General features: G+C 38.9%; 1 protein-coding gene across 4 annotated transcripts in view; it reads right to left on the bottom strand.

Moving 5' to 3' along the window:
- Positions 1–6729: 6729 nt before the first annotated feature.
- The window catches only part of CDK19 (cyclin dependent kinase 19), a 180929-nt gene continuing 165272 nt past the window's right edge, over positions 6730–22386 (bottom strand). For 3 of the 4 annotated variants that reach the window (XM_022554378.2, XM_022554394.2, XM_089921935.1), the window contains 7 exons: positions 20986–21129; positions 20745–20814; positions 16467–16539; positions 15975–16072; positions 15114–15192; positions 14233–14499; positions 6730–11052 (listed from right to left, as the gene is read on the bottom strand). In XM_022554378.2, coding sequence (XP_022410086.1) covers positions 10921–11052; positions 14233–14499; positions 15114–15192; positions 15975–16072; positions 16467–16539; positions 20745–20814; positions 20986–21129 — 863 coding nt within the window. In that variant the 3' untranslated portion in view covers positions 6730–10920. The remainder of the gene's footprint in view (positions 11053–14232; positions 14500–15113; positions 15193–15974; positions 16073–16466; positions 16540–20744; positions 20815–20985; positions 21130–22386) is intronic. The other variant, XM_089921936.1, reaches the window with a different exon arrangement.

The following is a 22386-nucleotide window of genomic DNA, read 5'->3' on the forward strand; positions in this document are numbered from 1 at the left end:
ATATCCTCTTCTTGGATCAATCCTTTGATCATTATGTAGTGTCCTTTTTGTCTCTTCTAATAGTCTTTATTTTAAAGTCTATTTTGTCTGATATGAGAATTGCTACTCCAGCTTTCTTTTGGTTTCCATTTGCATGGAATATCTTTTTCCATCCCCTTACTTTCAGTCTGTAAGTGTCTCTCAGTCTGAAGTGGGTCTCTTGTAGACAGCATATATATGGGTCTTGTTTTTGTATCCATTCAGCCAATCTGTGTCTTTTGGTGGGAGCATTTAGTCCATTTACATTTAAGGTAATTATTGATATGTATGTTCCTATTCCCATTTTCTAAATTGTTTTGGGTTTGTTATTGTAGGTCTTTTCCTTCTCTTGTGTTTCTTGCCTAGAGAAGTTCCTTTAGCATTTGTTGTAAAGCTGGTTTGGTAGTGCTGAACTCTCTCAGCTTTTGCTTGTCTGTAAAGGTTTTAATTTCTCCATCAAATCTGAATGAGATCCTTACTGGGTCTCATTCTTGGTAGAACAGTAGAATTTTTGGTTTTGCAGGGTTTTTTCCTTCATCACTTTCAGTATGTCCTGCCACTCCCTTCTGGCTTGCAGAGTTTCTACTGAGAGATCAGCTGTTAACCTTATGGGGATTCCCTTGTGTGTTATTTTTCCCTTGCTGCTTTTAATATGCTTTCTTTGTATTTAATTTTTGACAGTTTGATTAATATGTGTCTTGGTTTATTTCTCCTTGGATTTATCCTGTATGGGACTCTCTGTGCTTCCTGGACTTGATTAACTATTTCCTTTCCCATATTAGGGAAGTTTTCAAGTATAATCTCTTCAAATATTTTCTCAGTCCCTTTCTTTTTCTCTTCTTCTTCTGGAACCCCTATGATTCGAATGTTGGTGCGTTTAATGTTGTTCCAGAGGTCTCTGAGACTGTCTTCAGTTCTTTTCATTCTTTTTTCTTTATTATGCTCTGCAGTAGTTATTTCTACTATTTTATCTTCCAGGTCACTTATCCGTTCTTCTGCCTCAGTTATTCTGCTATTGATCCCATCTAGAGTATTTTTCATTTCATTTATTGTGTTGTTCATCATTGTTTGTTTCATCTTTAGTTCTTCTAGGTCCTTGTTAAATGTTTCTTGCATTTTGTCTATTCTGTTTCCAAGATTTTAGATCATCTAAAGATTTACTATCATTATTCTGAATTGTTTTTCAGGTAGACTGCCTATTTCCTCTTCATTTGTTAGGTCTGGTGCGTTTTTATCTTGCTCCTTCATCTGCTGTGTGTTTTTCTGTCTTCTCATTTTGCTTACCTTACTGTGTTTGGGGTCTCCTTTTTGCAGGCTGCAGGTTCGTAGTTCCTGTTGTTTTTGATGTCTGTCCCCAGTGGCTAAGGTTGGTTCAGTGGGTTGTGTAGGCTTCCTGGTGGAGGGGACTAGTGCCTGTGTTCTGGTCGATGAGGCTGGATCTTGTCTTTCTGGTGGGCAGGTCCACGTCTGGTGGTGTGTTTTGGGGTGTCTGTGGATTATGATTTTAGGCAGCCTCTCTGCTAATGGGTGGGGTTGTGTTCCTGTCTTGCTAGTTGTTTGGCAGAGGATGTCCAGCACTGTAGCTTGCTGGTCGTTGAGTGAAGCTGGGTGCTGGTGTTGAGATGGAGATCTCTGGGAGATTTTCGCCGTTTGATATTATGTGGAGCTGGGAGGTCTCTTGTGGACCAGTGTCCTGAAGTTGGCTCTCCCACCTCAGAGGCACAGCACTGACTCCTGGCTGTAGCACCAAGAGCCTTTCATCCACACGGCTCAGAATAAATGGGAGAAAAAGTAGAGAGAAAGAATTAGTAGAAGTAGGAATAAAAGAAAGAAAGAAAGGGAAGGAAGGAAGGAAGGAAGGAAGGAAGAAAGAAAGAAGAAGGAAAGAAAAAAGGGAGGGAGGGATGGTGGGAGGAAGGAAGGAAGGAGGGAAGGAAGGAAGGAAAAAAGAAAGGAGGAAGATAAAGTAAAATAAAATAAAGTTATTAAATTAAAAAATAGTTATTAAGAAAAAAAATTAAAAAAAAAAACGGACAGATAGAACCTTAGGACAAATGGTGGAAGCAATGCTATACAGACAAAATCTCACACAGAAGCATACACATACACACTCACAAAAAGAGGAAAAGGGGAAAAACTCATAAATCTTGCTCTCAAAGTCCACCTCTTCAATTTGGGATTATTCGTTGTGTAAAGGAGGGAAGGAAGGAAAGAAAGAAAGAAGGAAGGAAGATAAAGTAAAATAAAATAAAGTTATTAAAATTATTAAGAAAAAAATTTTTTAAAAAAAGGACAGATAGAACCCTAGGACAAATGGTGGAAGCTAAGCTATACAGACAAAATCTCACACGGAAGCATACACATACACACTCACAAAAAGAGGAAAAGGGGAAAAAAATCATAAATCTTGCTCTCAAAGTCCACCTCCTCAATTTGGGATGATTCGTTGTCTATTCATATATTCCACAGATGCAGGGTACATCAAGTTGATTGTGGAGCTTTAATCCGCTGCTTCTGAGGCTGCTGGGAGAGATTTCCCTTTCTCTTCTTTGTTCTCAAAGCTCCCAGGGGCTCAGCTTTGGATTTGGCCCCGCCTCTGCGTGTAGGTCGCCTGAGGGCGTCTGTTCTTTGCTCAGACAGGACGGGGTTAAAGGAGCCGCTGATTCCTGCGCTCCGACCAAAGCCCGAGCCTCAGCTCGCAGCCCCGCCTGCCCTGGCGGGCGAGCAGACAAGCCTGTCGGAGTGCCGGTCAGCACTGATCCTCCATGTGGGAATCTCTCCGCTTTGTCCTCCGCACCCCTGTTGCTGTGCTCTCCTCCACGGCGCCGAAGCTCCCCCCTCCGCCACCCGCAGTCTCCGCCCGCGAAGGGGCTTCCTAGTGTGTGGAGACCTTTCCTCCTTCACAGCTCCCTCCCACTGGTGCAGGTCCCGTCCCTATTCTTTTGTCTCTGTTTTTTCTTTTTTTTTCTTTTGCCCTACCCAGGTACCTGGGGAGTTTCTTGCCTTTTGGGAGGTCTGAGGTCTTCTGCCAGCATTCAGTAGGTGTTCTGTAGGAGTTGTTCCACGTGTAGATGTATTTCTGGTGTATCTGTGGGGAGGAAGGTGATCTCCGCGTCCTACTCTTCTGCCAACTTCCCCTCCGCCCAAAGAGAGATCTTTTAAGAGCAATTTCGTTGCTCAAAATTTCTACCTCCTACAAAACACTAGAGCACAGTTCAGCTAAGTTCTTTGCCACTTTGTAACAAGGATTGCCTTTTCTCCAGTTTCCAATGACCTGTTTCTCATTTTCATCTGAGAGCTCACCAGAATGTCATTTAATGTCCATGTTTCTACCAACATTCTGTTCATGATTATTTATGTTCTTTATCCTAAGAAGATGGAAGTTTTCTCTCCAGCTGTCTTTTCTTTCTGAATTGCCTGTTTGTTTTTTTTTGTTTGTTTTTTTGCGGTACGTGGGCCTCTCACTGCTGTGGCCCCTCTCCCATTGCGGAGCACAGGCTCTGGACACGCAGGCCCAGCGGCCATGGCTCACGGGCCCAGCCGCTCCGCGGCACGTGGAATCCTCCCGGACCGGGGCACGAATCCACGTCCCCTGCATCGGCAGGCGGACTCCCAACCACTGCACCACCAGGGAAGCCCCCTGAATTGCCTTTAACACTTTATATTTCTAGCATGCACATCTTTCAGCTTCTACCCACTACCCAGTTCCCAGGCCCCTTCTACATTTTTAGGTGTTTGTTACTGCAGCACCCTACTTCTTAGTCCAAAATATGTATTAGTCTGCTCAGGTTCCTATAACAAAATACCATAGACTAGATGGCTTAAATAACAGAAATTTGTTTTCTCACAGTTCTGGAGGCTGTGAAGTCCAAGATCAGTCTGGCAGGGTTCAGTTTCTGGTAAAGACTGTCTTCCTGGCTTGCAGATGCCACCTTCTTGCTTTGTCCTCACATGGTGGGGAGGGGTGGGGTTGGGGGGAGAGAGAGGGAGAGAGAGGAGGGAAGAAAAAGAAGGGAAGAGAGAAAGAGTAGGGAGAAGGGAGTGGGGAGAACGAAGGGAGAGCATGAGCGTATTCTCTTGTGTCTCCTCTTACTGGGACACTAATGTTATTGGATCAGGGCCCTACCCTTGTGACCTCAAACATGGACCTCATGTTTATGTCCATAAACATCCCATCTCCAAAATAGCCACACTGGGGATAAGGCCTTCAACATAAGAATTGGGGGGAGGACACAAACATCTAGTCCTTAATAGCACCTTTGTGTGACAAAAATTCAGCAGTACTTTGCACAAGTCTGAAGAGCAGAAAGTGTGAAAAATCAGGAGGAATGTGCTAAATATATATTAATGTTTTAAGTCAGTATTTTCATTTCTTTCCCCTATATTCTCTCATTTAGATCAAATGAACAAATTTTCCTGTTATGTTTGTCTGTTGCTTGTCCAAGCTGGCTTTCTGCTGCCTGCTAGATAAATGCTATGCGAGGTTTTAAGATGCCCTCCTCTAGGAGGACCAAAGGAAAGATGGCATCTAAAGAAGACGGCAAGTATGACTAACTTGGCCTAATCTTTTATTCAAATGCAGTTTGAATTGTTTGTTCCTCTGGGGTGATATTTTATTATGACTTTGCAGCCAAAAAATATAAGAAATGAACCTATTTTAAGAAAGTAATGCCCCAAGGGAACCCTGTACACTGTAAATTGGTGCAGCCACTGTGGAAAACAGTATGGAGGTCCCTCAAAAAGCTAAAAAATAGAACTACCTTATGATCCAGCAATCCCACTCCTGTGTATATATCCAAAGAAAATGAAAATGCTAATTCAAAAAGATACATGCACCCCAATGTTCATAGCAGCATTATTTACAATAGTCAAGATATGGAAGCAACCTAAGTGTCCATCAACAGATGAATGGATAAAGAAGTTGTGATATATATACACACACATATATATCCCATTATATATATATATATATATATATATATATATATATATATATATATATATAAATAATGGGATACTACTCAGCCATAGAAAAAAATGAAATTTTGCCATTTGCAGCAAAATGGATAGGCTTGGAGGGTATTATGCTTAGTGAGATAAGTCAGACAGAGAAAGACAAATTATGTTATCACTTATATGTGGACTCTAAAAAAATACAACAAACTAGTGAATATAACAAAAAAGGAAGAAACTGACTCACAGATATAGAGAACTAGTGCTTACTAATGGGGAGAGGACAGGGGAGGGGAGAGGACAGGGAAGTGGCAAGGGGCAAGACAGAGGTAGGAGATTAAGAGGTACAAACTACTCTGTATAAAATAAATAAGCTACAAGGATATATTGTACAACACAGGGAATATAGCCAATATTTTATAATAACTATATAAGTAGAGTATAACCTTTAAAAATTATGAATCACTATGTGGTACATCTGAAACATATAATATTATACATCAACTATACCGCAACAATAAATAAATTTTTAAAAAGAAAAAACAAAGTAATGCCTATTTCCAGCATTTTCATTATTCATGGAACAAAAATATATTGGTTCATCCCTGTCCATATACAAATACAGCATATCAAGGAATTCTGTGCCAATGTACAAAACTGATGCTAATGACTCGCCATGTTAATTGTCTGCTCTGTGTTGGGCATCATGCCAGGTGCTAGGAGTGCAGGAGGAATAAAACCCAGCCCCTTCACAAAGAATTTACAGTTGGCTAAGGAGATAGACCCATACTTTCAAGCTATTTTCCCAGGAGTGGTAAGGGGTTTGTGCAGTCGTCTGCTTTCTCTTACCCAGGTGGCTGCTTAGAAAGGCAGCTGTGGTCAAAGAGGTTTTCCAAGAGAAGCTCCACCCTATAAGTATCACAGTATTAAATATACAATCTATGTCAAGCATGAAGCATTTGGACATGTGCAATATCTATTTTAAATAGAAATGAAGTTTTGTGTTTATGTCACTTAAACATTCTTCAGTTCGCTCCATGATGCCTTTAACCATTGGAATAACCATAGAAGATTCATCAAGTAAGTTGTAAGAAGAGGCAGCCAGGTACAACAGAATGTCCTTATAAAAGGAGAAACTCCCATTGCCATCCTACCCACAAAATGCTGCCTATTTGTTTTTTCTAAAACATTCTAATTTTCTTTTTTTTAAATTAATTAATTTTTGTCTGTGTTGGGTCTTCATTGCTGCACGTGGGCTTTCTCTAGTTGTGGCGAGCAGGGGCTACTCTTCATTGCGGTGTGTGGGCTTCTCATTGCTGTGGCTTCTCTTGTTGCGGAGCACGGGCTCTAGGCGCACGGGCTTCAGTAGTTGTGGCACACGGGCTTAGTTACTCCGCGGCATGTGGGATTTTCCCGGACCAGGGCTCGAACCCCTGTCCCCTGCATTGGCAGGCGGATTCTTAACCACTGCGCCACCAGGGAAGCCCCATTTTTTTTTTTTTTTTTAAAGGATATCTCCCCTAGAGATGTTTTAAAAAACTGTCATTTTGCTTCTGAGGTATTTGCAAGCCTTGCCTCTTTGGTTTTTTGATGTCATAAGCATCCTGAATAAAATAACATACTGCAGCTCACAGGGAGACTTTGCATCTCTGCAGGACAAGTGTAATCTGAAAAGCTTCGAGGCACACACATAAAATTTTAACATTAAAAGTTGTTGTAGCAAGAGTTTTTCCTATATTTAAAAAATTCACACTGAAACAAAGTCAATTAAATTTTATTACACCAAGAATATAAAATAAATGCAATGTAATTTATTTTTGTCTTAACAGTCATTTCAGGAAGGATGTCAGGACAACTCAAAAGCGGGAAACACTCGGCTCCAAAGCAGCAGCTCATCCTGCACCCCGCGGAGCAAGCCTCGCTGGAAGGCGGGGTGCAGGCGCGGGAGGCAGCTGGCTCTGAGTGCACACCTCGCAGCAGTGTGTGGAAAGCACACACAGTCATGTCTATAATCGTATAAAGAGGGACGCGTGCAGAAAATGACTGAAAAAAGAGACGACGACAGGTACACTTCACAAATAGGAATTATGGGAAATACAAACTAGGCAGTTTAGAGAGGATATACTACATAACATATATAAAAAGTACTTTAAATTGTTAAAAAGGACATCTTCAGTCCAGATTTTGTGTAATACTTTTAGTGTCTACACAGACAAATCTTTAAAAAAATTAAATAGTATTAATTTACTAAATATTTAAGAGATAACAGTGCATTAAGGATTTTTTTTTCATATAATACATACATATCACTCCTTTGCAGTGATAGCACAGAAGAGTAAGTATGGCCTTAGGTACAACACATTTTAAAAAAATCCTAAAACAATGAACTTTGCTTTATGATATTTGTGACTATTCTTGAAGATTAAGGAAACCTAAACAGCTATGTTTTATATAAAATATTATTTATACTTGAATCCTTCAAGCCTCCTTTAGTCTAACTGCCATTTCACTGCCTTTCTCCATTCCCCAGAAAGATAACACCATAGAGGTTAGGATTCATAATTTTCACAGAATACTCCTTCATTGTATAGTTTCTGTTACATACAATTATTCAAAGCAGATTAAGCTGCAAGTCTTATTGTCCAACTATTTTTTCTTTTATCTTTAGCAGAGAAAACAGCATCCTTTTAGAGGCATACAACTAGCAGTTGCTTCACCAGGAACGAGGCAGTGAACACGTAAGCAAATGCCATCCCTTTCCATTCTTAAATGTAAATTGCGTTTACAAGAGCAAAGAGTAGTGCAGAAGTTCAAAGTTCTAAGTACTAAAGTTTTAAAACCACACAGATATAAAAATATACATGTCCTTGGTTTTTGTATGTTACTGCATGATCTACTTCATCATAAGGATTGTTTCAGCCTCATAGTATCAGTCCTGCCACCAGGCTACCTTACCCTTGACTCAGCTGTCCTGAAACCCTAGAATCCCTTTTCCCAAACACACAACTTACCAGAAAGCTAACTCGAAAACTGATTTGTACTGTGGAGTGCAGAAGACCTTCACTTTGCTTCCTTCCTTCCTTCCCATAACCTACCCTGGTTTGGAAGTCCACCCTGCATTCTCAGGGGACATTGATGGTAATAAATTTTTAAAGAGGAATGGGGTCAATTGGGGACCAAAAAGGTAAATTTTAACCTCAAAAAGCTTCACAGGTCTCCTTCGAGGTCCCACAGTTTTAGGGCCCGTAAGTATGTTAAAGGCTTTGTTCCCCTTTACAAGGAAAAGGAAATTATGAACCAAAATTATTTCAAAGGGTAATGAGCACCAGTGGGCATCACCAACTCTTAGGCAAGAGCACAGGAGGAAAGGGCCAGTACCAGTGCAGTGACCAGAAACCCAGTCACATGGTAATTGGCGTATCTGGCTAGATCCTGTGTGGAGAACACCGGGAGCAACTGAAAAAATCCCCTCACGGTTTCTGTATCAGTTCTGCCACTAAAATTCACTACATACAAGGAAAGCAGGGTAGTCCCATGATCATATAAGCACATATCACAAGGATTTATATCAAAGTTGCTTATAAAGTATTAAGGGGCATGATATTTTGGTTCATGCACATATTTGGGTTCGTCTTTTAGTAAATGTAAGCTCTCCTTGAGGGCAGGAACAGAGCTTCTATTTTCACTGTAATTTCCTACAAACACTTAGTTGTGTTCTGCCTACAAGGGCCACCCAACTGTTGTTGAAAGGCTGCTGTGAACATTTCAAATATATATTAATGCCTGTGGTGATATTAATTGCTGGCTTTCTTGAAGGTAGACAAACACAGAAACCTCTCCATGACACTTGTTTATTACAGAGCAAAATATGGAATAATAACTCTCTCCAAGTGGGTCTAGAAGTAAACGAATAGACCTTCATGTTCTAAGATGGTTTCATTTATGAGCCTGTCATCCCAGGAAAGCGTCCTGTCATGGAATCAATCATAAGCTCTTCAAGGACAGGAAGTAGGTCTTGCCCTTTGTGTCTCACCCCCCAGCATAATGCTGGGCACGAGGTGAGGGTGCAGTGAGGATCTGATGACAGTGAGGCTTCAGGTCACAGGACAGAACTTTACTTGGGTAGCTACGTTACGCAGAGGGCTACTAATTTCTCATTTGCAAAAATGGAAGGGGTAAATTACTATGGAGACAATCAGAAATTCCTTCCAGTGGAGCATGTCAACAGTTTCATCTTCAGTGTTGATGAGTGTCACTGTATAGTCTTTGTTATTAATAAGCATTATTATGCTGAGATCAGTAAGGTCCTTGCTGGCTACAGGATCACATCAATAGTGCAAAATGTATACTGGCTTCTGTCTAAAACTTATTTTACTTGTATATGGACCCAGAGTATCATAACCAGGTAGATAAGTTCACAAAGAAGAGTTAAAAAATGCATATAACTTGCATATACAATAATCAGCTATTTCTTCTAGCTCAAGAAAACATTAAAACGAGGCTGGTGCTGCTAGTAGCATTTAGAAGAACACAAGTTTCTTGCCCCTTACATTACAATGGGAGCTCTAAGTCTTTACATTTCCTTGTGACTCTGCTGAGCGTCCTTACGCTGGCTAAGAAAGAGCTCAGTCTCTAAGTCATAGATCATAGAAATGCAAATAGCACTTATCTAATAGGTCGTATACTATCTGCCCATAGTTTAGGCACAATTATTAAGTTTTCTCCTAGGGGCAAAAGAAAGCATTCAGTGCAATGAAAAGATTCTTGATAGAATTAAGTTTCAGTAATAACAGCAAAATTATGCATACATAATACATACTTTAAACATGAACAAAACCTAAATTTTTAACATGCTTTAAAAATAGTCACTCTATGTCTAATGCAAATACGAATGGAGAACACTGCTCTTTATTTTAAAAGCAGATTAATTTGCAGGCTTCTATTTGAGTACCCTTGATTATGTAAGAAAGTTACTCAAACTGACCCAGATGTGAAGAAACCAACAGTTCTTTAGAGAAGCCAACTTTATGTACAATACACACTAAAAGCTTTTCCTTCCCTTTGATCAACATTACTCCTTAAAGAAATCCTAGTGCAGTTAATATTCTCTTCAGTTTTCTGGTGTGGGTCACCAGAGGACTGTATTTCATCAAAGCTCTTGAAACCCTTTTTAAAGTAGACGTAAGCTACATGAAGGTTAAAATTATAATTCTTAATTACTGGATACTATTCAGAATAAGATGATTCTGGGAACTAAGTTCCATATGAATGGTTATATAAAAATTACCACATACTTTAGTTCTTCATAGCATAAAGCATAGTAACTGCAAAGATCTAGGCTGTTTTTGGTTGCAGTTTCCCTCTGTACCACCACTTGTCTTTTTATTAGACCTTCCCTGAAACTAGAGAAATAAAAACGTAATAGTAAAGTACTGTGGGACAGTAACAGTTCCCATTTAAGACTTCCATGAGCAAAAGAGTTATATTCTGTGAAAACAACATAGTGCTTTAAAAGGTGCATATTTACCTGTGTTGCTAGATCAGTTCATGAAGTACAAAACTATACACCACTGGAATCCTGTTTCTAAAACATTAAAATCCTAGTAAAAGAGCTTTGAAAAGATAAATCATAGAGATTGCTACAGCATGAGAAAGGTGCACCAGGAAATCCTCCCCCAAAATGCTGAAGGTTACAGAAGTTAAGTGCTGGGATTAGATCAGACGCTTTATCAGAGAAGTCACAATGGAACACATGCAGGGAAAGGGTGCTTGGGAAACTTCTCAAAAATCTTCTTTAAGTCAATAAAGACTTCAGTCAGTCCTGCAAAATGCTCAGTAAATAGTTTTCCTCCTAAGTGGATGAGTTTTAAACAGCATCAGAGTTTGCATTTTTGGTTCTCTTCAATGCAGACGTCATATTGCTGGAGTCTGTGCTCTGGCTGTAGCGGGTCAGTAGCGGTGGGCCTGGTGAGATGGGTGGTACTGTGCGCTCTGCTGAGATGAGGAGGAATAGCCTAGTGAGCTCTGGGACTGAGAGGATCCCTGAACACTGCTTTGGTAATTCAGGCGCGAACTGGAGTGCTAGGAGAAGGAAACAGGCAAAGGGAGTGACTGATGGAGGAAGGGAACAGCTCAAGACGCTAATCACAGCAGGACGGAGAGATGAGCCATTCTCATCAGAGGCTCCGGGTTCTGACCCATCGTAGCGACAGTTAATTTAGTTTGTTAATACGTTTTGCTGACTTGACATCACAGCCTGCCACCACTGTTCTGGCATGCACGAAAGTTGGCTGGATTTCTTTGGGAGATAAGCTACACTGGCAACGAAAGGTAGAGGGGAAACTTAGGCTAATTCTGGTTAGTTTCTCTTTGCATAACTGAGATTTGCAAACAGGAATAATCAGTTTGGCATATTGAACCGGTGGTGTTCATAATGTATACTGACATGCTGTTAGTTTTCTCATTATAAATAACAAAGTTGTTGTGATAAAGAAATCGTCTTTTAGAGAAAAGAGTTTTCAGAGGGAGAGGCTAGAGTGGCTTCAGCAGCATCACCTACATGACAGAGCCAGGCAAGGCTGGGTAGGGGTGGCAGCAATAAGTGCTTTTTATAAACTTCAGGTGACATTTATTTTTTTTAATTATTTATATATTTATTTGGCTGCACAGGGTCTTAGTTGCGGCACCCGGGATCTTTAGTTGTGGCATGAGGGATCTAGTTCCCTGACCAGGGATCGAACCCAGGCCCCCTGCATTGGGAGCGCGGAGTCTTAGCCACTGGACCACCAGAGAAGTCCTTCAGGTAACATTTAGAATTTTAAAAAATTTCATATGTGAAAATTCTCTCAAGAGAAGGCTGAGACAAATGTATTTCAGTTCAATGTATTTTTATTACCTTAAGTGAAACATTCATCTTCATAGTACCAAGGGCAAATATGAAAAAAATATGTAAAAGAAAAATTCACCTATAGAATAAGAACAGGGTGCCTGGTTAAATATAAGCATAGCTGGAACCAGTGTCTTTGGCTATGCCCAGAAGGCTGGTTCTTCCTGTGAGCGAAGTGGGAAAGGTCATATGTAATAAAGCTATTACTTGGAGTTAAAAATGTAAATGACCTTGAGGTGGCACTGGCGGTTTGCGGAAGGAAAAATAAGCAAGCGTGCCCCACTCAGCGCACAAGAGGCAGCCAAGCTGGGCTTGCAACATCGGGTCCAAGACAACAGAGCAATAAGATAGTCTTGGTTAAAACTCTGACGAGTTGTGTTGTTGTAAGAAGCCTTTCCAGATTCTAACTATGTTTTATTGTCAGTTTATTATGGAAAAAAAAATGTCCTTTCCATTCACGAGGCCTACAGTTGCTGAGCTGGCTACGACTGCTTTCACTTTAGCTGATTAGACTTAGCATAATACCTCCTCCGTACTGGATAAAGAACAAATGTGTCGATAATATGAGAGTTGCAGACAGGTGCAATGGGACTCCCTCACCCCTCATGCTAGTCTTTCCAACTAACTAGCTGAGAAAGCTACCCATTTCACAGATATGCTATTTTATTTTTAAGTAGATAGCTCAGTATGGACAAAGAAAAGCATTTGAAGAACTCCTGGATTTGAAAGGAATAAATACAACAGCTAAGTAATCTGTCCAGGATCGACTATAATCAGGTTAATATAACACAATCAGAGACACAAAGATGAGCCAGTATATAGTAAAGGTTTGTTGCTCATATAATAAGAATAAACTAATGTTGGGGGAAAACTGACTTTATAGTAAAATTCAAATATGTTCATGACTACTACCCAAATAGCAAGCTGTTTTTAGCAGATCAAACTGATGCCTTGATTACTTTAATTGGAACCAATGGAAGTGCTATTATATACTCCTCTGCTTGCAGGGAATCTTCCAAGGTAAGTTCTCAAAGTAGTTGTGCTGAGATATTCAGAATGTAAAGCCAGTTAGACAGCTATTTATTATGTCTTTCTTGTTAATGTTTCTCTTGTTTCCAGTTCCTAATCAGTGACTTTATGTCTTCCTTGCCCATGGTTTTGTTTTCTGTTATCTATCTCCTGTGTGCTTCTTCTCCACCAGTTCCCTGAGGGACTGTGGTTCTAAACCTTTTTTTTTTAACCTTTAAATTCCCTTCCCTTCTTAGATCTTTTCTTACCTTGTTACTACCTTGAAAACTTTTTTTTCTCCCAAGAATCCCTACAGTTTTCACCAGTATTTTTACCTCTCTCTCCAAATACCAATCCTTAGACTTTTTTCCTTTAATTTCCTGAATTGGTAATACCTTTAATTTCCTGAATTGGTAATACAATTGTAGTTTTCTTTTAAATCTTAATAACAAAATGTATTTTCTAGCCTCAAAATTATTTCTAGCGAGATTTAACAGTTATTCCTGAGAAGTCTCAATCTTAGTCCCTTTCTCTTCTATGTTTATGTGGCTACTTACTGATTATTTCCTCCCAGTGATGGCAGATCCTTCTGAAGTATGCTGCTTACTTTTTTCAAAATAAGCCGCCATTCCTCTCCCTTTTCAATTGCTTATCTATCTAGGTATCTTTTTCTGACTCAAACCTGACAGGCAGCTGTAAGGGTAAAATGAGACATTTTCTTCGAGGAGGAGCTGCCTGCCTCACCTTCCCTCCTCAGGGTTTTAGGATAATCAAATCAAGAAACAAAATATCTTGCAATTACATGAAATGACAAAAATCTTCATTTTCATATAATGCCCTAGAAACAAGATTGTACAGTTTGTATAGTCAAACTTTAGAGTTAAGTACCACTTAATTCTAAAAGGATCTACTATAAGTCTACTTCCCATTTTATAAAATGTATTGTTAAAAAAGAGACGACAGGCTCAAAATGGAGTCACTTGTGCTAAGCCCACAAGTGAGACAGTGCCTAACCTAACTGCAGTTTCAGCCCCTCCCAGGAATGTACTCCTCCCCAGTCAGTCTGGAATCTCCTAGTCAGCATTAGAGAAGTAATCTACTTGGTAGACTCCTGTAGTCCCCAAAGGAAGGTTTCCCCGGGCCTGAAACAATCAGCTCTCTGTTAGTGTCCTTGTCCCACCTCCTTCTGCCGATAAATGTCTTCCATTTTGTACAGCTCTTCAGAGCTTCTCTGTATTTGCTAGGGGAGATGCCACCTGACACATGAATCACGGAATATGGCCAATAAGACCTTTAAAATTTACTCAGTTGCATTTAGTTTTTTAACAGTATATGAAAATTTAAAAGTACAAAATTCAGGGGAGTACCTGATAATCTGACGGCATTGCAGGCCCGCCTGAGTTTGTGCCTGAAGGCCCTAGCCGCGGTTTCTTGTTTGGAGGCACCTGATTAAGGCCGGAGTCCTGACTGTGCTGCAGCCCTGCTCCGGTGGCCCCGGGCCCCGCCCCGGCCCCTCCTGCAGTCCCATTGGCCTGGGTGCTGTTCTGCTGCTGCGGGGCTGCCTGTGGAGGGGCTGCTGCCTGCTGCGGCGGGGCTGCGGGCTGCGGATGTTGGTTCTGCTGCTGTTGCTGATTCTTGTAGAGAGGGAAAAAAAAGCAAGCTTGCTGTGGAACTAAATTACATCTTCCATGACACGATATGCACATGAGACTGCTGACCAACCTGGGGAGGGACCTCTGTGGGACACCAAAGTGACTGGAATGACCAGAGAATGGAGCAGCCAGGGAATACAGCAGCTCCAGAAGTCAAAGTACTGAGCCCCGAACAGGACCCGTTCTCTGAAGTTCATTTAGATTTGCACAGTAACCCTCCAAGTCAGTCACAGACATCCCACTGAAGAGCACAGGCACACAGGAAATAGCAACTCATTAAAACAGCTATAATAGTCTTTTCAATCAATTTGGAAAAGTAGGGCTGTGTGGGGAGGAGTCAACTGCAATCAAAGAATAGAGTGATGCTTTAAAAGCAGCCTGCATAAAGTGACAGCAATGACATGAACAAACAAAAAGCAAGAATTAAGAATCAGGGAATAAAATAGGCAATAAAACAAATCAGGAAGTTCATTTATCTGTGAATGCATATTTCAAATCGCAAAGTACATCTACAATAAAGTAAATACATAATTAAATAAAAGGCAGTTAAATATATAGGAATTATTAAATTATCCATTCCTAAGTGCAGTATATACCTTGTCACCTTTCTCTTCAGGTTCATCTTCATTAAGGAATTCTCGTTTGGGGTATGGAATCTGGCAGCCAGCAAACACACTAAAAACCATGAAAAGAAAAAAGAATTCATGTCATGACGTAAAATCTACAATATCACTGACCTTGTTCATTTAAAATTCCACTATTTTTTCTTAAAAAAAATTTTTTTTCTTAAAAAAAAATTCCACTTTTTTTTTCCTACTCTTCATCTGTGGCTGGTTATGCCTCTCAACACAATTTAAGCAATAAGAAAAGAACAATGTGTCATCTGAGTTTTACACGAATTGCCACTTTCAGTGACAAATCTTAACTGTGGTTATAGCTAGTTGACATATATGACATAGAAATTTCTCCACACAAACTTCATCAGCACTAAAAACAACTGAATGTGTGTTTGCTTCAACAGTGAAAATAATTTTCTCAAGAAAAGCTGCACCTCTAATAAATCCAAGCACAATTTATATATGTGGGTGTAACAAGGATGGGGAAATGGAGGAGTCTGGTTGTACAGTAGACACACAGAATTTTAAAATCTCAGTTCCCTACTGATTTGGTGTGAACTGTTCTGGCTGACCGATCTATAAAAGTCTCATCTGTTCTCAGCTTTAGTTTTCATCTGTAAAACGGATTAATGGGCATTCCTAAAATACTTGTGTTCATTCACACCTCTCTACAGCTTTGCCTGTTTCAAAATACAGGACCTCTCTCTTGACTAGTTTTTCTCTGCGGCAGTATTAACAAAGAAAGTAAAATACTTCAGTAACAAGTGCTTCTCTTGCTTTCAGCCACCATCCAACATCCTCAGCCTGGAGCAAAGCATACAGAAAAGGAAGGATACGTACTCTAATGTCGGCAAGGGGTCCTCCTGAAAATAGGGATCCTGCAGAGCCTGCTCTGAGGTAATTCTCTTGGTTGGATCCATAGTAAGGAGTTTCTGAAGCTTGAATAACACATAAGAAATTGACAGCACATGAAAAGTTTGTTTCCAAGTCAATGTTTTGACTTTTGTGTTAATGTCTAATAGAATATCAAATGCCATTTTGTATAGCTCACCACAATATTAATACACTAGACACATTTATGTGAGACTAGCAGAAATCATTAGCATTAGAGCCCTTTTAGAATTTAAATTTTTTTCTGCTGATAAACCACTGGACAAGGCTAAAAGTCAAGGGTGACATCTCAAAAGAGAAAGATTTAATTTTGCCCCAGCATCCACCAATTTCCTTTCTTTCTAAAGAGGAGGAAGAGCTGGGACAATTCCGTGGTAAGCAGGGTGGGGTGAGGGCTGTGCTAAAGGATCCAAGTTCCCAGTCTGGGAGAGATGCACCTACCAAGAGGAACACTTTGCTGTCAGGCTTGACCTTGTGTTTCTCCATGTACTTTATGAGGCTACTGTTGGCGTACCTGTAGACATGAGAATCACACACTATTAAGAACACTCACACAATTTACAATTTTTAATGGAAAGTTCCAAGATTGGTTTTCCTATATGGTATGTGTTAAGTTAAGCCATTGTTTTTTCTGATTAAAAAGGAACACATAACCAAATGTTGGTAAATGTGTGAAGAAATAAGAATTGTTACACACAGCATGTAGGAGTTTATATTGTTACAATTACTTTGTAAGATAATGACTCATGAACTATAAGAGTTGAAAATGTGAGTATCCTGTGACCCAGCAATTCCTTTCCTAGGTACATACTCTATATCAGGATATCAACCCCTCAGGCTGAAGGGTGAGTAAATGGGTATTATTCATTTTATTATTCTAAATAGACTACATATTTTCATCATATATATTCTTTCCTATATATGAAATATTTCAAATTAAAAAGGTCAAAAAATAGGTAATATATGTTCATGGTAGAAAATTTAGAGAATATAGAAAAGCATAAAGAAAAAAATTGAAATCACTCATAATCAACCTAGCAGCAATAAAAAAACACTGTCATCAAGATTTTGATAATTTCCTTTTGTCCTTTTTTCATGCATATATATGATACAAACACAGGCATTTTTGTCTTTATAAAATTAGAATCATACTATATAAATTGTGCTAACTTTTTTCACTTAATATTGTTTCATAAACATTTTTCCTTGCCAAATGCTCTTTAAACTTATTATTTGTACTGAATGTATATTTTCTACTGTTACTAACGATGTTTGTTTCACAACAGTTGTAAAACGCAGGTTCTTGAAGGTCAATCTAGTACACATGTAGGGAGACAATACTGCATGGCAGGTGAGAATCAGAGACCCCTACCAGACCCTGGCACAATCATTTACCAACTGTGTGATCTTGGGCAGTTAGTTAACCTCTAGGAAAGCCTTAGGTGCCTCATCTTAGCTATGTGTGGCTGCTCTGACTGCCTTCTCAGGATAAATTCTTAGAATTATTAGGTCAAAGGGTATGTACATTTCAAAGCCTTTTTGCTACACAAACCTGGCCCTCAGACCAGAAGCATGGGCACCAGAGAGCCTGCAGTAGGAATGCAAGTACTCAGGCCCTATCCCAGATTCTGAATCACAATCCGCATTTTTAACAAGGTCTCCATGTGATTTGTAGGTACATTAAAGTTTGAGAAGCATTGATTCTCACCAGTAGCATATAAGTAAGCGTGCCCATTTATTATATTACCCTTGCCAACACTAGGTATTTTAATTTTAAAAAATCTTTGCCATGTATATTAATTTAACAATTATTTTCCTCTAATACCAGGAACATTTTTATTGGCAAGGTAGCCATTAAGTTTGGTAATGGAAAGAAACTTTAAAGTTTATGTAGAAATGGAGTCTGTCAACATGGCTTTAGTCTTTATGTTGAATCAACTGATTTCTTGGGTTAACTCCAGCCAGATTCTAGGTTATTTGTTTCTATCATAATATAAAAGGTTTTGGAGTTGAGAAATCCTATTGCTCAATTCCCATTGTGGTTTCTTATTTTTCCTAGTATTAAAGCTAAGATAAATTCTTTGTCATTTTCTGAATTATCCTCTTCCAGATTTGCTACGTTTAAGAGCTGAACAGTTTTCAAAGTGACTCAAACTTTTTATATACATTATAAAGCATTTTATCAGACCATGGTTATTCAAACATTCAATTTTTAAAGTCAACTTACTTATTTCCTTTTAATTCTATTTTCACCTTGCCTTCTAATGAGCTAGTAAGAGCTGACAGCTGACATTGGAAAGATTACAGCAACTTCTGTTGTTATCCTTCACAATTCACTTTAAGGGTAATTTTTTTGGTTCTTTTTATCTAATATAAACAAGTTATTATTCGTTTACTTTTTATGTCATCTGATATAACATTTTCTGGAATCTTTTTCTTTATTATACTTTAGTGACATGTATGTATTGTATTAGATTTAGCTAATTTTTAATAAATTCCTTCTGTCTTATGCATCAGTAGCCTGATTTTATGTGGATAAAATTGTCTGCTTAGGAAGTATGGCTCTTATCTCTGAACTTTTCCTATTACCTTTCTAACTGAATTTCAGTTATCTTTTAAAATTTCTCTCCTTTTATCTCTGGTTATTGTAAATACTATCATTTTATGTAAAATTCTTCCTCTGGCCTTTAAATACGAAGATAAAATGTTAAGTGCCTTCATTAATTTTCTCTTTTATATTACTAGTGTATCTTCAATTACTTGAACCACTTTCTTTTTTTTTTTTGCAGTACGCGGCCCTCTCACTGTTGTGGCCTCTCCCGTTGCGGAGCACAGGCTCCGGACGCGCAGGCTCAGCGGCCATGGCTCACGGGCCCAGCCACTCCGCGGCATGTGGGATCTTCCCGGACCGGGGCAGGAACCCGCGTCCCCTGCATCGGCAGGCAGACTCTCAACCACTGTGCCACCAGGGAAGCCCGAACCACTTTCATTGAATACCCATTTGACAAGTAACTAATGAGACTGCACTATGTACCAGGCCCTGGGGATACCTATAATGGTGTATAAAATAGGCACCATCCATATTCTAGAGGGAAAGATGGTAACTGTTCAAAAGCCAACTGCAAAGCAAAGTGATCAGTGCCAAGAGAAGCAGCACAGGATATGCTATGGGAGTGCAGAGGGGAAGCACCTAACTAACTCAGACTAGAAGGTCAAGGGGAAATCTCGTCAGGATAGAAAGGATAAATAAAGGAGTTAATCAGATGAAATAGGTGGGAGGAAAGTATATCCCAGACTGAAGGAACAGCATGTGTAAAAATCCAGAGGTCAAAGAAAACTTAGGGGTTTTGAGGCTCTTAAAGAAATTCATGATGTCTAGGCTATGGAGTACAAAGTGGACAGAGGTTAGGAGATGAACTTGGTGATGTAGAAGCCAAGGCTCTGTAAGCTATATTAAGAAATTGAGAGCAATGGTGAATTAAGAGCAACTTGAAGACTGACATGATCAAATGTGCTTCTGGCAATGACTGCAGTACAGACAGTGAGGTGGAGTGAAGACTGAAGGTAGAAATCACTTAGGAGGCCGCTGCAGGATTCCAGGCGAGAGACAGTGGTGGTCTGGCCTGCAACAGTGGAACGGTAGATGGAGAGAAATACAAAGATCCAAAGGATATTTAGAACAAAGAATTTACTAGATTTGCTAATTGTTTAGACACTGGGCGGTAAAATGGAAGACAGTGAGATAGAAGAAGGATCAGGGATATCTCTCAGGTCTTTGGCTTGAACAATCGGATGAATCATGGAGCTCTTTCCTAAGACAAGAAATATAGCGGGAGGAGAGGTGTAGGAGGACAGATGATGACTTCAGTTTTGGACATGTATTTTGAAGTATTTATGGGACATTCAAGTGGGGATTCCATAAGGCAATTAGATAAACGGGTCTGAAACTTGGGAAAGAGATCTAAGTAGGATGTATAAACTGGGAGCTATCAGCATAACTGATGGTACATTGTGGCCATCAAAATCATGGAGACTGCCTGGGGCAATGTCTAGAGTGAGAAGAGAGCCCAATTCAGACCCTTGAGCAATGTCAGGTCTCTCTTTAAGGGATGAAAAGAGGCAAGGACCCTACCAAGGACTGTGTAAAAGAGAGGCCCAAAATGATTAGTGCCATTCTCTGCTTCTCTTTGTGATGTCTGCTTTTGTTCCTACAAGCCATCCTGTCCTGAAATTTTTCTGTTAAGTTGCCCAAGAGAGAACCTCTTCCATCTTTTCCTCTAGGTGTGCACATTTATAACAAACTCCTCTCACTTCTACTCAGCATACATGTCCCCACCAGTTTGTTTTACTCAAATCCCAGGCCATGTGTTCTTCCTCCTGCCACCCTTCCTGGTTGCCTAGCCCAGCATTTCAGTCACCAGTCATTAGTTAGATAAAGACAAAATCATAGTTGTGGCCTTGAACTGAGCCTTTATCAAGCTAAAACAGAAGAGACATTTAAACTATCCACTGCCCCTTAAATTCTTAAAAGTTTTTAAATACTACAGCCTAAGCCTGGCATATATGTTAACAACATCTGGAATATCTTCTTTAAATCATAAACATAATTAATACACTAAAATCTAAGTTTCTGGTTGAAATAATCTCTATCTTTTTAAAAAAGGATTAATTTAAATATTCCCGTTGAATATTACTTATATGTAATATGGAATTACTTACGTTGTTCTTCTAAAGTCTTTTTGAAGTGTGGGGTATTCTGGCATCTTTCTAATATCTTCCCAGTCTTTATCTTACAAAAAATATTGAATATTGTTATAAGAAATAGTGTTACTTATCAAAAATCTAGTTATTTTAGCTTAAAAATATACATTAAAAATACTAAATATACATTAAAATATGCTTTTCAAAAAGAATGTTTTTGAAATATGCCGCATTATTTTGAAATAAATAAATAAATTACCTGCAGGAAACCCCATGACACTAAATATCCGATCTAGTTGATCATGATGAAAGGGATTGCTTGTTTTTATATCTTCCTGACGACAGTGAAAAATAGGTTCTGAAGTCAACAATTCAGCAAATATGCAACCTATTGCCCATATGTCTATAAAGGAAGAAAAACAAGTTTTTGCACATATTTATTATATTTCTTTGGTCATAATTTCTGGGTATAATCACAACCTACATATAAAAATACTTTTGGGGGTAGGGGGATGGACGAAATAGGTAAAAGGGATTAAGAGGTACAAACTTCCAGCTATAAAAAAGTCAGAGGGATGTAATGTACACATAGGGAATACAGTCGATGATACTGTAACAACTTTGTATGGTGACAGATGGTAACTGGACTTATTGTGATTATTTTATAATGTATAAAAATATCAAATCACTATGTTGTACATGTTAAACTAATATAACATTGTATATCAAGTATAACTTTTATAAAGTAAAGAATCCCCAAAATAAAAAAAATTTTTTAAACTTTTCAGTGAAGCAATACACAAAATACAATAAGTATATTAAGAAAACACATATATCACATGAAATAGCTGTATCACATAACATACTGAGAGCCAAATAAAATACATTTCCTTGTAAATTTCCTGATCAAGATAAGCTTGGGAAACTCAATTTAGCAAGCAATGAATTTACATTTAGGCAAAAGCCTTTCAAACCACTATTAATAATTTAATCGCCAAAGGAGTCAACTGATAACCTACTACAAGGCATAATACTCAAGATCTGACAGACTGAAATAATATCATCATCAGGTGTGGTGATACATTTCTTTAAAGCGATCAAATGCATGATGACAGCAGAATTTCTGAGCTGTCAGTCTAGACAGACAGTACAGATCGCACAAGATGATTTGGAAAAACTCAACTTTTGTCTGAAAGACGCCAACTTCAGTTTTTTCAACAAACAGTGAGCGCTAGAAGCTGATAAATACAAGTATATATAGACACTGCACGACACCAGTAGAGATAGATGTGATCTGAACATATTCACTTAGATGGTGCCCCAACTCTCCAATGTGCCAATATAAAATTAAGCATCTTTCAAAGTTTTATTAACTATTTCAAATAACCAGTTATGGATTATTCTATTTGGATTTTATACATTGAAAGACTATAATATAGTTTTAATTTAGATTCTAAGAGTATAATGTTATATTCACAATGTTTTGCCAAGTGTACATGTGAATTTTTGTTAAGATGTATGTTCATACTCGCCCACTTAAATAAATGCTGTTTAATAAGTATTTTTTAAGTATTTTATTTATTTTTTTAAATAAATGCTGTTAAATAAGTATTTTTTTTAAAAAACAACACACAGGACTTCCCTGGTGGCACGGTGGTTA

The sequence above is a fragment of the Delphinapterus leucas genome, chromosome 12, assembly GCF_059928025.1.
Source record: "Delphinapterus leucas isolate spDelLeu-1000000601 "Yukka" chromosome 12, BTC_Dleu_Yukka2, whole genome shotgun sequence".
In the NCBI taxonomy this organism is placed as follows: domain Eukaryota; kingdom Metazoa; phylum Chordata; class Mammalia; order Artiodactyla; family Monodontidae; genus Delphinapterus; species Delphinapterus leucas.